Raw genomic sequence first — 14,251 nt, forward strand, 5'->3', positions numbered from 1 at the left:
GTCAATATTTCTTCAAATACATTTTCTTTTCTTTTGAATAATGATCTGGGGGATTATTATTATTATTATTAGGTTAATCCTCACTGGAGGATATTTTTCCATTGATTTCTAGAGAGAGTGGAAGGGAGGGGGAGAATCAGACAGAGAGAAACATCAATGTAAGAGAGATTGGTTGCTTCCCACATGCATCCCAACCAGGGCAGGGGATCAAGCCTGCAATGGAGGTATGTGCCCTTGGCCAGAATCAAAAAAGGGATCCTTTAGTCCACAGGCTGATACTCTTATCTGTTGAGGCAAACCAGCTAGGGCTCAAACACTTTTCAATATCTTTCTCTCTCTCTTCTCCATCCGGCACCCACATAATGTAAATGTTGGTACACTTGAAGTTGTCCCAGAAGCTCCTTACACTATCTTCATATTTTTGGGGTTCTTTTCCTTTTTGTTCTTCTGATTGTGTGTTTTTTCCTTCCTCATATTCCAAATTGTTGATTTGATTCTCAGAATCCTCTACTCTACTATTGAATCTGTGTAAATTGTTCTTTATTTCAGTTAGTTTATGCTTAACTTCTGACTGGTCCTTTTTCATATCTTTGACATTTTCACCACTAAGATCCTTTAAAATCTCACTAAATCTCTTGAAGTTCTCATTAAGATCCTTGAGCTATCTTATAACCATTGTTTTGAACTCTGTAGTCAGTAGTTTGCTTGCTTCTATTTATTTCATTTGTGACATGTTTCTTTGTCTCCGTATTTTGGCTGCTTCCCTGTGTTTGTTTCTATGTATTAGGTAGAGTGGCCTAGTATAGTAGGTGTTCTGTAGGTCCTAGTGGCTAAGCCTTCCCAATCACCTCAGCTAGGCACGCTAGGTACACCCCTGTGTGGGCTGTGTGCACAGTCTTGTAGTTGAGCCTTAATTGCGGTTTGAATCACTGGGAGGAATTGACCTCTAGGCTAATTGGCTGTGAGGACCAGCTGTGAATACAGTGGAAGAGCTGCTGTTCACGAGACACCCCTATGGAGCAGGACTTATTTTAGTGGGGCTTTGTTGCTCACCGAGTCTTTCCCTTGAGTGTGTCACTTGTGGATATGTAGAGTTGTAATCTGCTGTGATCTGAAGCTGTACACCAGATGCAATGGCTCTGGTGCCTCCTAGGAGGTACAAACTCAGCCACTGCCTGGGACCACCAAGCAGGAGCTACAGAGCAATCTGCAGATGGCTGCTACTTGTGTTGGGCTTGGAAGTGCCCAAGAGAGGCCAGCTGTGAAGCAAGGCAGGCTGCTGCTAGTTCTGGGTCTTTGTCCTCTTATTGATAGGTTTGGGGCACACTCATACCAGCTGCTGCTTGTTTGAGAGATTTCAGGTAAATCTGAAGCCTGAGCTAGGACAGGCCATTCATATGGAAAAGCCACTGCAAACAGCATGGTGGAACTGCAAATTGGATGGGGCAGGGTTTCAGGGAATCATCAGGGTGGAACAACAGTGTGAGCCAGGCTGAGGGAAACTCAAAAATGTCTGCCAGTCAGCTCTGTGATGGGGTGGGGGGTCTCAACGCAGGAGCAATCACCCTTGTGAACATCCCTGTCTGGGAGAAAGCCACTCCTGAGTTCTTGCTCTGCTGCCAAACAATCCAGTTTCTTCCCATACATCCCTGGTTCCCCCAAAGCTACCACCTAGCACTGGAGCTCAAAGGAAGCAGGACCATGTAAGTTCATTCACTGGCCCTTTAAGAGGGACTGCCTGGGTCTCCAGCAGTGTCACTGTCACTCAGCCACAATCCCCAATGGTTTTTACAACCCAAAGTTACAGGGACTTCTCTTCCCAGCTCTGGAACCCTGTCCTGGGGGGTCTGGTGTGGGGCTGGGACCCCTTGTTCCTCATGGGAGGCCTCTGCAGTGTCCCTCCTGATTAAAAACATCACATGTGGGTATTCGACCAGCCTGTTTTGTGCCTCCACCCACTCCTACCAGTCTTGATGTGCTTTCTTCTTTACTTCTCTAGTTACAGGACTTCCATTTAGCCAGATTTCAGGCGGTTCTGAATGATGATTGTACTGTATTTTAGTTGTAATTTTGATGTGGTTGTGGGAAGCAGTGAGTACTGGCGTTTACCTATGCCACCATCTTGGTTCTCCTTCAAGGATACCTTTTATAAGCCAATAAAACTCAAAGGAAAACTTCAAAATTATTTTAATTCAAACTCAAAATTCTTTTCATTAGTAATGGACACCTGTGAAATCAAGCATTAATGGTTTTACATATTGAATTATGAAACTGGCTTCAGAATTCCTTATAAAACAATGAACCATCTGTAAACTTTTAGTATATATATTATAGCTTGGGCAAACACAGGGCTATTTTTTTCAGGATATCTTTGGAACTATTTTTTAATTGTGGTGACTTTTCACTAAAAAATAATGCCGATGGAGTAACTTACTAGATTCACAATGCAAGCTTCTAAGTGTTGGTAATGGTTCTGAATCTTACTCTTCCAGGGTTATCGAACCTATTTCACAACCATCCCTAATTACTACCCTACTATGCTTCTCTCAAATGCACTCTGCTATTCTGTATGTATTGACTAATGCCCTTATTTCAACAAAGTGTCAGGAAATAAACTGAATTGCTTTGATGTAAAGAATTATTTCTTTGCTTTTTACAAGTGATCATTTATTACACATCTTGTATTATCAGAGAGACATATTTAAAAGCCAAAACCCCTGATCTGAATATTTAAATTATAGAATTTGCAACACCTTAGATAAGCTAAGGTAACTGTTTTCTACTTGATTAATGATAGTAAGTATTAAACTGTGGTAGCTGGCATATGGAAATTGCTGAGAATGAAGAGCCCATATTTTGGCTGACATGCTGTTTGCTGCTTTCAATTCTTCTTTTATTTCATCAAGTTCACATGAAGGAGAGAAAACACACTGAGTGATGTTCAGAACAGTTATAGCACCTTTCATTTTCTGTCCTGTAAAAAGAATAACTTCCTCTTCTTTTTAAATATATTTTTATTGATTTCAAAGAGGAAGGGAGAGGGAGAGAGATAGAAACATCAATGATGATAGAGAATCATTGATTGGCTGCCTCCTGCACACCCCCTACTGGGGATCGAGCCTGCAACCTGGTCATGTGTCCTTGACTGGAATCAAACTCAGGACTCTTCAGTCTGCAGGCCAGTGCTCTATCCACTGAGCCAAACCGGCTAGGGCTAACTTCCTCTTCTTTACTTTATCTGCCTGCCAGTATCTTTTCCATCTCACATGTTTCATTCCTTTTTAATGACAGATATTATATAAGTGGCCTTTGTTATTACATATACTGACTTGTCTTAGAGTTTAAGCTGTAGAAAGAGAATGGAGTCTCCCTATCTTGGAAAATGCCATTGCCCATTGTGGCCCCCACCTCATCACAAACACATCATTACCAAATTCATGGACCAAAGAGGGAGATGAAAATGAGAGTGTTGGAAGCTGGGGTGCAAACTTGCAAAGACCTTATAAATAAAAAATTCCTTTCTACTCTGAGAAATCTGCTTCTCTATTTCATCCTTTCACTTATTATATACTTATGTGTAAAAGTTAAGTGAGTCTTACTTTTTCCTTCTTTCTTTATGGTATAACTAGAGGCCCAGTGCACAAAATTTGTGCATGGGTGGGGTCCCTCCACCTGACCAGCGATCAGGGGTGGTCAGGGCCATCTCGCCCAGTCCTGATTGGGGCCAATCGGGGCTGGTGGCTGGGAAGGGACTGCGGGGGGGACTGCGGGAGGGCTCCAGGGAATTTCCGCCCCATCTTGCCCAGTCCGATTGGGACTGATCAGGGTGGGCCAGCTGGGAGGGATGCAGGAGGTTGGCCAGCTGGGGAGGGACTGTGGGTGGGCTCCAGGGCATGTCTGGCCTGTCTCGCTCAGTCCTGATCAGCCGGACCCCAGCAGCAAGCTAACCTACTGGTCGGAGCGTCTGCCCCCTGGTGGTCAGTGCAAATCGTAGTGACTGGTTGACCAGTCGACTGCCCCTTGGTGGTCAGTGCATGTCATAGCGAGCAGTTGAGTGGCCTTAGCATATCACTAGCATATTACGCTTTGATTGGTTGAACGGTTGATTGGTCTACTGGACACTTAGCATATTAGGCTTTTATTATATTGGATATGATGGGTAAAAGCTCAGACTCTGGAGCTAGGTTCCCTATGTTCAGATGCTGAACCTGCCACTTATTAAGTGACTTTGGGAAAGTTATTTAGCCTCTCGGTGCCTGACTTTCTTCAAATGTAAAGAGAGGGTAATAACAATCAATATTTTAGGGCTGCTGAGAGCATTAAATGGGTCACTAAATATAAAGTGCCTATAACATTGCATGGTATGAGTTGTACTATATGTTAGTTCCTATTATTGTTATTTCATATTAAGTTCAGATTTTTTATGAGTGCTTTCAAATTAATAAATTTCTGTTATAGTTTTTATCATGGAAGTAAATATGTCGTATGTCAAAAATATGTCATATGGACAAGTTAGAAGAGCAATAAAGAAGAAAAAATATCTCTTCTATAATCTTACAGCTTAGAGGTAGTAACTATTTCCATTGTTTTGTGCTTTCCCTCATAGATATTATGAAGTCCATTCATCCTTTTCTACCTCCCTCCACTACCACCCCTCCTCTAAAAACAGAAGAAAGCACAAAATATTGTAATAAAAAGATGTGAATTAGGAAAAGCAACCAATTAACAAGCAGGAAGTCTGATGTCCACTCCCTGTACTTCCTGTCATTTAGGTGACACTGGGAATTTTACTTACTATCTCTATTCTTTGTCTCCAACACTGAACTACTGTAAAACAGGTATAACAAGAGCTTCACTCTGCCCTCCTGACAACACTGCTGAGATGCCGCCACTAGCTACCCAATAGAAACCGGTACACAGGAAGGGTCAAAGTATAAAATAGGCGCATGTAGAACAGCCAAAGGATGAGTCTGCAGAGGATGTGGTAACAAAATCTTAGAGGAAGCAAAGGACAGGAAGTTGCAATAATCTCCCCTTAGCTTCCAGAGCTGTGGGATGTCTCCTCTAAACTGTTAATTGTAATGTGTTATGGTATTTAAAGAATGTCCTCTGTTAAGTGAAGAGAGTGCATGAAACATTTACATTTCCTTTTTAATGCTTTAGCCCAGAAGTGACCTGTTTAACAGGACTAATCACAAGGCTCTACCTAACTACAAGGAGGCAGATAAATGAGAGATACCATGTGGAATATTTGTTGAGCATTTTCATCTTTGTAAAAAGATCAGACAGTTTTGGGCAATTATGTAAGGGTACTTATCTTACCAGATACAGAGACTAAGGAAGCTATAGTACTAACACCAGTTAGCAACAATGGAATATAATAGATAACCTTAAAATAGACCCAACAGTATAAGGAAAATTAATAAATGAAAGAAAAAAACATTAAAATCCAATGTGGCAAAATGACGTAGTGCAGTGGGAAAGAATTGTGTTTTTAACAAATGGTGTTGGATGATTTTCTAACCACTATGCTATACATCTGAAACTAATATAATATAATAATAAATGTAAGTTATAATTTAAAAATAAAAAAGAATGCCCACTGTTATGTATTTAGAATGCCAAAGAAAGAATTCCATGTGAACAAACCTGTAATTTTATCACTTTTTCCATAACCCTGTGATAAACTAAGAAAGAACTCTATGAAATTAGAATAGCTGTATTCCCCATTTAAATTCACTCTAATGTCTTAATATGCATCTCTCCTGTGGTTATAAAACATCACCACTTTAATTTAATCTGAACCTTCAAGTATCCTCTCCATACCAAGTAAATGAATGATTCATTTATTCAAAATACATAAAATGAATCATCCTGAATTGGGTGATTTACATAAACATATGAGATATTAGCTACTTGTGCTAGAAAAATGAGGGAAATTTTGCTATTTTAATTCATTTCTGGCTTTTCTTGCCTCCGATCTTTTCCTACCTAATGTTGAGAGACTTTTTCCGCAGCTCACTCCACTTGAAGTTCATGTTATCCAAACGTCTTTGTAACAGGACTGCCTCATCAGAACCTTCCAGGGATCTCAGGATTTTTTGGCCATTTTCATCCAGGTTGTGATAGATATCGGTGTGAGCTTCGATTTCTCCTTGGAGGTCCTACAGAATAGCAGGGAGAAAAACACATGCAGAATTTAAAACAAAACAAAACAGAAGCGATCAGCTAGGAGTATGAATCTGGAGAACTGTAAAAAATAAACTATTAGTTCAGAAAACATTTCAATTAGGCCAACTAACAAAAAGATGAACTTCCAACTCACTTTTCTTGGTATATCTCTTCACATTATTAAGTAGATTGAAAATGGGCATCTTATCGAGTATAATAAATTTATTCTTTGACATTATGAATTAAAACATAATGTATTTATAACTTTATGAATTTAATAAATTATATCTGCTAGTCCATGGATGGAACATATTGTTTTAGGGAAGTGATATGAAATAAAATTCCCATGATAAAGTGCACCTCAATGTCAAGTCATATTTTCTATGCGGTAATCTGAAGAGTTGATTCTGACTATAGACGCTTGGTGAAACTAGCAAACAAAGCCGTACTCAGTCCATAGAACCAGCACAGAACAGGATTCTATCATCGGAGAGCAACTTCTTAACAGTATGCATTACGTTCACCTTGGTATTACAGCATTATATATTTATTAGTAAGATCTCCCATTTGAAATACCATCATATTTTTCGGCTTGACGGTAGAAAGTCCATAGGACGCTGACAAGAGTTATGAAAAGATATTATGCATTCAACCTTATTTGTATATATACAGATCAAGAAAATTATCATAGTAGAAGAATCTGACCTTTACATGGTATGTCTTCCGGTGTAACATTTTCAGCTTGAACCGGGGGCTACAGCACTGATCCTGTTGCATAGCAATCCTGAGAAAACCGGGCGACTCAAAGACCCCTGCTTTAAAATGCCAACTTTGCTTACATTCTGTTGACAGAATGAATTTCGGAGCATAGGCTTCACCAGTCAATAATAATAAACAGCCACTTTGTAATCCCTACTAAATGGTAGCCAGGCCTGTGGATGTGGGAGGGACCTCAAAGAGAGGAGGCCTGGAATATGCAGCGACAGTTTATATTAAACAGCCAACTTTTCTTATCATTTTGCCATTATAAGTCAGAGACATTATAAATTCATTTTATATATGTGTTTCCCTCCTTGTTCCCAGCAGAACAGTCAAAGCCAAAAGAACATTCCTTAGAGAGCTGCCGGGTACCAGCATTCCTTTCTGCCTACACAATGAATGGAAGCTTTGTACATTATCTGACTTGCTTTTAGAGATTTGTATGCTTCTGTTCAACAAGTTTAAATATTCATTCGGAAGCTCCGAACAATTGGATTGACCTGTGTAACTAGAAAAAATAATTTTTTTTCTCTCTCATTCTAAAATTGAATTAAATTACTCTTCTAAAGTAAGGGGGGGATGTGGCAGCAATGACATGTTAGAAATTCTGAAGGAATGGCCTGTGTTTTCAGTCATAGCATCTTGGATGCAGAATATTGAATGTTGCAGAAGTAAGGTAGATGGACAATGAATGTCTCCTGTCATTATTTTTGGCAGCCAAAGTCTCCCTGATGGGCTCTAAAAAGAATTCTGTCCCATTTCCTTTGACAGGAAGAGAGGAGGGGAGATATGGATAGAACCACATCCAAAGTTGAAAGAAGGGAAATGCTAAAACAGATTGAGTAGCATCTATCTCTATTCCATAAAAAACTATGTTCTGGAAGGAAATAGCCTGATTTTCAAAGGAGCCAATGTGGTAGAAAACTAGTATTGAGCTTCTTGTGGAAATAGAGTTTTAATCAAATATACATCCATTTTTTTTATGTTTGTGTACCTACATGGGAAAGCATTGTCGGCTGAATTTGCTACTTCTTCAGCAAAAAAAGTGAGGTTAATTTATCTAAATGATTCAGGAATGAAAACAGAACAGATCCAAGTTATCCAGACAATTCCACTACTTCCCTCTTTGACTTTCCTTTCCTTCTTGTTGTATTTGATTAGTACATTACTTCAAACGTTGTCTCAGAGTACACACTTAAGAGAATTAGAACCAAATCTTTAGTTGTTCAACAAAATAAGATGTTTTGACTAACACAATCAGCTCTTTATGTTAACAGACAATAATGAGGTGAAGGCCTGGGGTGGAGGTGGGCTAGAGAGGTCAATGGGGGAAAAAGGGGACATATGTAATACTTTAAACAATAAAGATTTAAAAAATATAAAGTGGACCACCATCTGGAGAGTACATAATCCTATGCTGTAATTCCATCCTCTCTTTGCTTTCTCCCACCTTCATGTAATCTTCTTTATATCTACTACTTTCTCTCAAATGCATAAAATAAACCACAAACTGTTGTTCTCTGGAGCATTTGAGATCTTGCTCCCTGGCATATGTTGTTAGTTTGGCTCAAATAAAGTCTTATAAAAATTCTCTACAAGTTTGGACATTTCTTATGTTGACAGTAGTGTTATCTTACTTCTGACTTAACTAGAAAAGATCACTCAAGCTTTAGTCTTTACATTTAATGTATGTTGTCAAATTTTTCTCTTCTTTTTGTGATCCTATTCTTTTGAAAGAACAATAACTAATGAATAGGGAGAAAAGGTATTTGTTATATAACAACAGAAACAATAGCAGTAGCATATATAACACTCACTATACACCAGATACAGTAGAAAGCATTATTTATACATGAGCTCATTTAATTTACTCAGTATCCCTTTAGGCTAGCCATTACTATTATTTTCATTTTACATGTAAGAGAATGAAATTACAGAGAAGTTATGTAAAAATACCCAAGGTCACACAGCTAATAAACCATGTGATCAGATATCAAACTCAGGCTATTGAATTCCAGGGATTAAGCACTATATAATATTACCTCTGATATTTTTCCTATTAATTTTTAAATTTTTCTTATTAACTTTTCTTATTAATAATACTCCTGCCTATGCTGGCCAGTGTTTCTCAGTGGTTGAGTGTCAACCTATGAACCAGGAGGTCACGGTTCGATTCCCTGTCAGGGCACATGCCCAGGTTGTGGGCTCGATCCCCGGTGAGGTGTGTGCATGAAGCAGCCAATCAATGATTCTCTCTCATCATTGATGTTTTTTTCTCTCTCTCTCCCTCTACTTTCCTCTCGAAAATCAATAAAAATACATTAAAAATAATACTCATGCCTAAATTTCAGAAAATCTAGCACTGCCATTAGACAATGCAGGATAACATTTTCACTATTCAAAGAGTAATTTCATGGTTTTCTTAACATGGAGACTTAAACAGAGCTGAAGCAGTGAACAGAGATATATCCAATATAACTAGAGAGCACATAAAATATTTGAGAAAATGAATGCAAATGGAAAAATGATATATTGCCCCTCCCTCAAAAGAAACATATAACCTAAAGCTCTATGCAATTATGGAGCAAATTTTAGCTGTGAATAATAAGAAAGCTCAGATATGAGGCAAGTGATAAGTTCATAGTGTAGCGTTTTAGGAGCTCTGTTTCCTGCAGAGCTTTTTCACATCTCACACTTCCTTCTTTTCTAAGTCTAGCCTACATCTGTCATAAGTCCCCTTTCCCAGGGAAAATGAATGGGAAGGTGCAGTTAAATAACCATAGTTTGAGTCTCCCCCTTCTCTTTCCCTTATTAGCTGTATAAGTTTAAAAATGCTTTAATCTCTTTGGCTTCAGTAAAAAATAATACCTACCTGCTGGGTTGTTTTGAATATTACATGGAATAATCCTTGTAAAATACTTTGAACAGCATCCAGAATACAACAGGCTTTTAATAAGTAATAGCTAATATACGGATTTGTATTACAAGAGAATCAGTGTGGAAATAAAGTGATAGAAATAGACTTCATGAAGTCAAGGTATTTACTTTGAGCCTTGAAGGATGAATAGGATTAAGAGAGGTGGAGGGAAGAGGGCATTTCAAGTGGAAAGAATAGTATAGAGATGGCTGAAAGGTAAGAATAAGTTTGGTTTATGAGCAGGGACAATGAATTGTACAACTTGATTGAAATGAATGATGAGCATTAGGGAGAAATAAGTAGAATATAGTCCTGGTCCTTAAATTACTAGTAAGTTGGATAAAGTCCTCCTTTTAGGAAGCAAATGAGAATAAAAGTTTATAAAGAAAAGTAAAGGACAAATATGAGATTACTAAATATTAAGTTTGTACTATCTTATTTGACAAGTAGAATGATCCATGGTATCCAAAAATAATAGGACAACTGGGGAAGAATATGAAAGGTTGCAAATTTTTTATTGGAAGAAAAATAAAGTAGGCAATGCCAGGTATTAGTGCTATACTCTTCTTTTGTTATCCAAACAAATGGTTATACTCTCCCAAAACATCATAGATAGTAGCATCTACATATTTTCATGTATATATAGAATTTTCTGTCTCTACAAAAGAACTCAGCAAATAATAACCTCCCTATCTTGACTATAGCTGAGAAGTATGCAACAAAACAAAACAAAAACAAAAAGTTACACAAAGAATAAAAATAGCCTGGCCAGTGTGGTTCAATGGTTGAGCACTGACCTATGAACCAGGAGGTCATGGTTCAATTCCTGTTCAGGGCACATGCCTGGGTTGTGGGCCTGATCCCCAGTAGGGGGTGTGTAGGAGGTAGCCAATCAATGATTCTCTGTCATCATTGATGTTTCTCTCTCTCTCTCCCTCTCCCTTCCTCTCTGAAATTAATAAAAAATATTTTTTAAAAAAGAATAAAAATAAGTAACCAAATTTCTCTAAAAATTCATTACAGATAAACCATCTCTAATCTTTTCTGAAAGCATTACTATATGAATAATGATAAGGCCATTAGGTTCTTTTTACTGATAATTTTTACCTAATTTAAAAAGTGATGATCTGATTTCCAAGAACTTAAAAGGTCAGAAACAGAAGATCCAAAATAGGAGAGAAGTTATCCTTGAGGGCTAAACAGAGAGTAGCAAGAAGTGACACCTGACAGAGAACCGAAAGGTGTAAAAGGAGCCTCAGGTGCGCATAGTTGACCAGGGTCACACAGTGTGGAAAGAACAGCCTGCATAGATTATTAGCCCTTGCAGGCATCACCTAGCTTTTAAGGAAAGCAAAATATTAATGTTAATGATGATGATCTTGAACTAGCCAGAAAAAGCAGATTTATGTTCAGTAAACTCTATTTAGAAAGAAAGCAGTGTATGTAAAACTCTTTAAATAAATTTATCCAATATGGTTATTCTGAAAAGGTGTTGCTGCTTTAAAGAAGTTAAAACCATCAAAAACAAACATACAAAAGTCAAACTCCCTTAGCTTGGCTATCCAAAATGACTTTTTAACCATGGACTCTAAATACTCAAGGTTTTGGAGTACACACACACAAACACACAGATTTTGAACAGAAATTGAAAGTAAATCTCTAGAAACTTTAATAGCAATTGTGGACGAAAGGGGCCACATGCTAACCTGACTAACTCATAGACCTAAAGTAACCACACAGACCTAAAGTAACCACAAAGGATGGTCTGAGATTAAAACCTTTTAGTTAAAAAGCACTTTATAATAGGTAGTCATGTCCTAGGCCAGCATCCTCCCTGACAAAGATCAATTTTGATCTTTACTTAGCCTATTGTCTTTTTGTATCTACCATAACATACCTTTGGAATGTCAAGGTAACTTGTAACTTCCCTTTTTCTGGACCCCTCAGGGCACAAAAAATGGTGCTGGGGTGCAGACCACAGATTCCCTCATTGTTATTGTATCCTTGTTAATTATTGACTGTTAACTATCTTGTACCCGCCTGTGTAAAGGAAGCATGTGTCTATCATTTTACTTTTTATCCAATCCCAGAGGTTTTCCCCCCTTTGCTTTCTTCACCTCCCTAATCTAATACCAATGGATTTCATGTAACCCACCTACATCTCCTCCTTTGATTGTAATGTATAAAAATAGGTGAGCCCTGGCTGGTTTGGCTCAATGGATAGAGCGCCGGCCTGCGAACTGAAAGGTCCCAGGTTTGATTCCGGTCAAGGGCACATGCCCAGGTTGTGGGCTCGATCCTTAGTGGGGGGCTTGCAGGAGGCAACCCATCAATGATTCTCTCTCATCATTGATGTTTCTATCTCTCTCTCCCTCTTCCTTCCTCTCTGAAATCAATAAAAATATATTTAAAAAATAGGTGAAAAACCCCCATTCTCCTGAGCACTATTGCAATGCCTTGAGATTCTGCTTCCACAGTTTGGCTCAAATAAACTCACAAAAATTATTTATAGGTTTGAATGCTTTTTTTTTCATGTTAACACCATCTAAAAATAAAAAGTATGGGCTTGTGTGTTGTGTATCTGGTTTTTATAATCTTTTAAAAGTAATTCATTTTTTTTGTAGGTTACATGAGTATCAGTCTGTTATGGGTTGGAAATTAAAACTAGCAAAACAAAACAGAACTATGCTCCCTAATGGAATTTTTGAGAAGCACCCACATAAAGGAATTGGACCCACAATCTCGACCTTATAAGGACTCTAATCTAACCACCAGAGGTTCCTAACTCACTCAGGAAATGCAGTTGGGTACAGATTCACAGTGAATGTGCCTGTTGCCCCTCCCGTCCCCATTCTATATGTGACTATTGCAATACTCTTATGAAAGCAGCAGAGTTGTCATCCCAAGAGATACAAGAGTTAATTTGACAACTGTCATTTGGCTTGAAGCCTGGTTGCTCTAGGTAGATAAGGAGTATGTTTTCAGGTCTACTGCATCGCAATGCATCTTAAACAAACAGCTATGGATTTAGGAGTCTATAGGCGTTGCTTTTAAAATGGCTGTTATTAAGGTCCTCAGACTATTATCCTGCAGGGTTTGTTGTCTTTGCTTTCATATCTCATTCGAAAATTCTCACACTTAAGCACTAGAACAGTGGAGAGGAGGGATATACTCTCTTACCTCAGTACATTCCCAGGTGCAAAGCTTTATTTCAAAATCTAATCTTTAAAAATGCCAGGCCTAGGGTGGATTATCCCAGAGGAAACTGAGAAAAATCTTATTTGTCACACCGCCTTAAGCAATCCCAAACCCTGGTAACACGTGATGCTTTCTCTTCTTGTCTGACCCTCCGGTTTACTCTAGTCTTAAAATTACTTTTGAAAACTGAAGAGTTCATTTCAGATATACTAGATTAGAAGTACAAGTATATTTTCTCTTCTGCATTTTGTTTTCCTAGTTTCTTTTTATTCTGTCATAGTTCAAAAATGTTCTATTTATTCATCACACAAGCATGCATTAAGTGCCTATTGTATGTCCAAGATTTCATTAGGAGCTATGGAAATACATATAATGTAAGAAAGATGTAGTTCTAGATCTAGCCCTTAAATTCCTTAGTTCGTTCGTTCGTTCGTTCGTTTGTTCCTTCCTTCCTCCCTCCCTCCCTCCCTCTCTCCCTTCTTTCCTTCCTTCCTTTCTTCCCTCCACCCCCATCCCTCTCACCCTCCCTCCCTTCCTAGCCCATTTCTTCCCTTCCTTCCTCCACCTGTCCCTCCTTCCCTCCCTCCCACTAATATTTAGTATATTATCATCCAGGTCTGTAGTGGTGAAAAAAACAAACTAAACAAACTTCTGCCCTCTTGATGTTCATAGCATAATAAGAAAAACAGAGAGAGAAGTAGGATAAACAGGGGAGAGATATGGTAAACAGCTAAACAAATTATCAATAAAATAAGAAAATGCCCTGAAGGTAACAAATGGGTGCCTATGATGAGAATAATGGTGTACATGTGAGAAGGTTCAATGTCAGGTGAGACGTGAAGGATGTGAGGACACCAGTTACAGGAAAACTGAAAGGCACAGAATTCCAAGGGAAAGAGCCTTTGCATCAGGAAAGAACTTAACTAAAACTTACCAAGAAATGTGGTTGCTGACATACCTCGATGTGGGGTTGGGGGGACGAGAAGAGATAAATCAAAGAGCTTATATACTAATAGGCATAGCCCATGGACACGGGCAATAGGGTAGTGAAGACGTGGGGGGATAGGTAGGGTTAAGAGGAGAAAAGGGAAGATATCTGTAATATTATCAACCATAAAAAGTTTATTAAAAATAAAAGTAATAAAATAGTGGTTTGAAAAACAAAACAACAACAACAAAGAAATGTGGCTGGAAATTGAGATAAGA

The 14,251-nt window shown here is 38.4% G+C and overlaps 1 protein-coding gene across 1 annotated transcript in view; it reads right to left on the reverse strand.

Moving 5' to 3' along the window:
* The window catches only part of DMD (dystrophin), a 2,279,750-nt gene that overhangs the window by 414,960 nt on the left and 1,850,539 nt on the right, over window positions 1-14,251 (reverse strand). The window contains exon 56 of the mRNA XM_023751347.1: window positions 5,992-6,164. Within this exon, the coding sequence (XP_023607115.1) occupies window positions 5,992-6,164 (173 nt within the window). The remainder of the gene's footprint in view (window positions 1-5,991; window positions 6,165-14,251) is intronic.

Source organism: Myotis lucifugus, unplaced genomic scaffold (assembly GCF_000147115.1).
Source record: "Myotis lucifugus unplaced genomic scaffold, Myoluc2.0 scaffold_20, whole genome shotgun sequence".
Classification (NCBI taxonomy): domain Eukaryota; kingdom Metazoa; phylum Chordata; class Mammalia; order Chiroptera; family Vespertilionidae; genus Myotis; species Myotis lucifugus.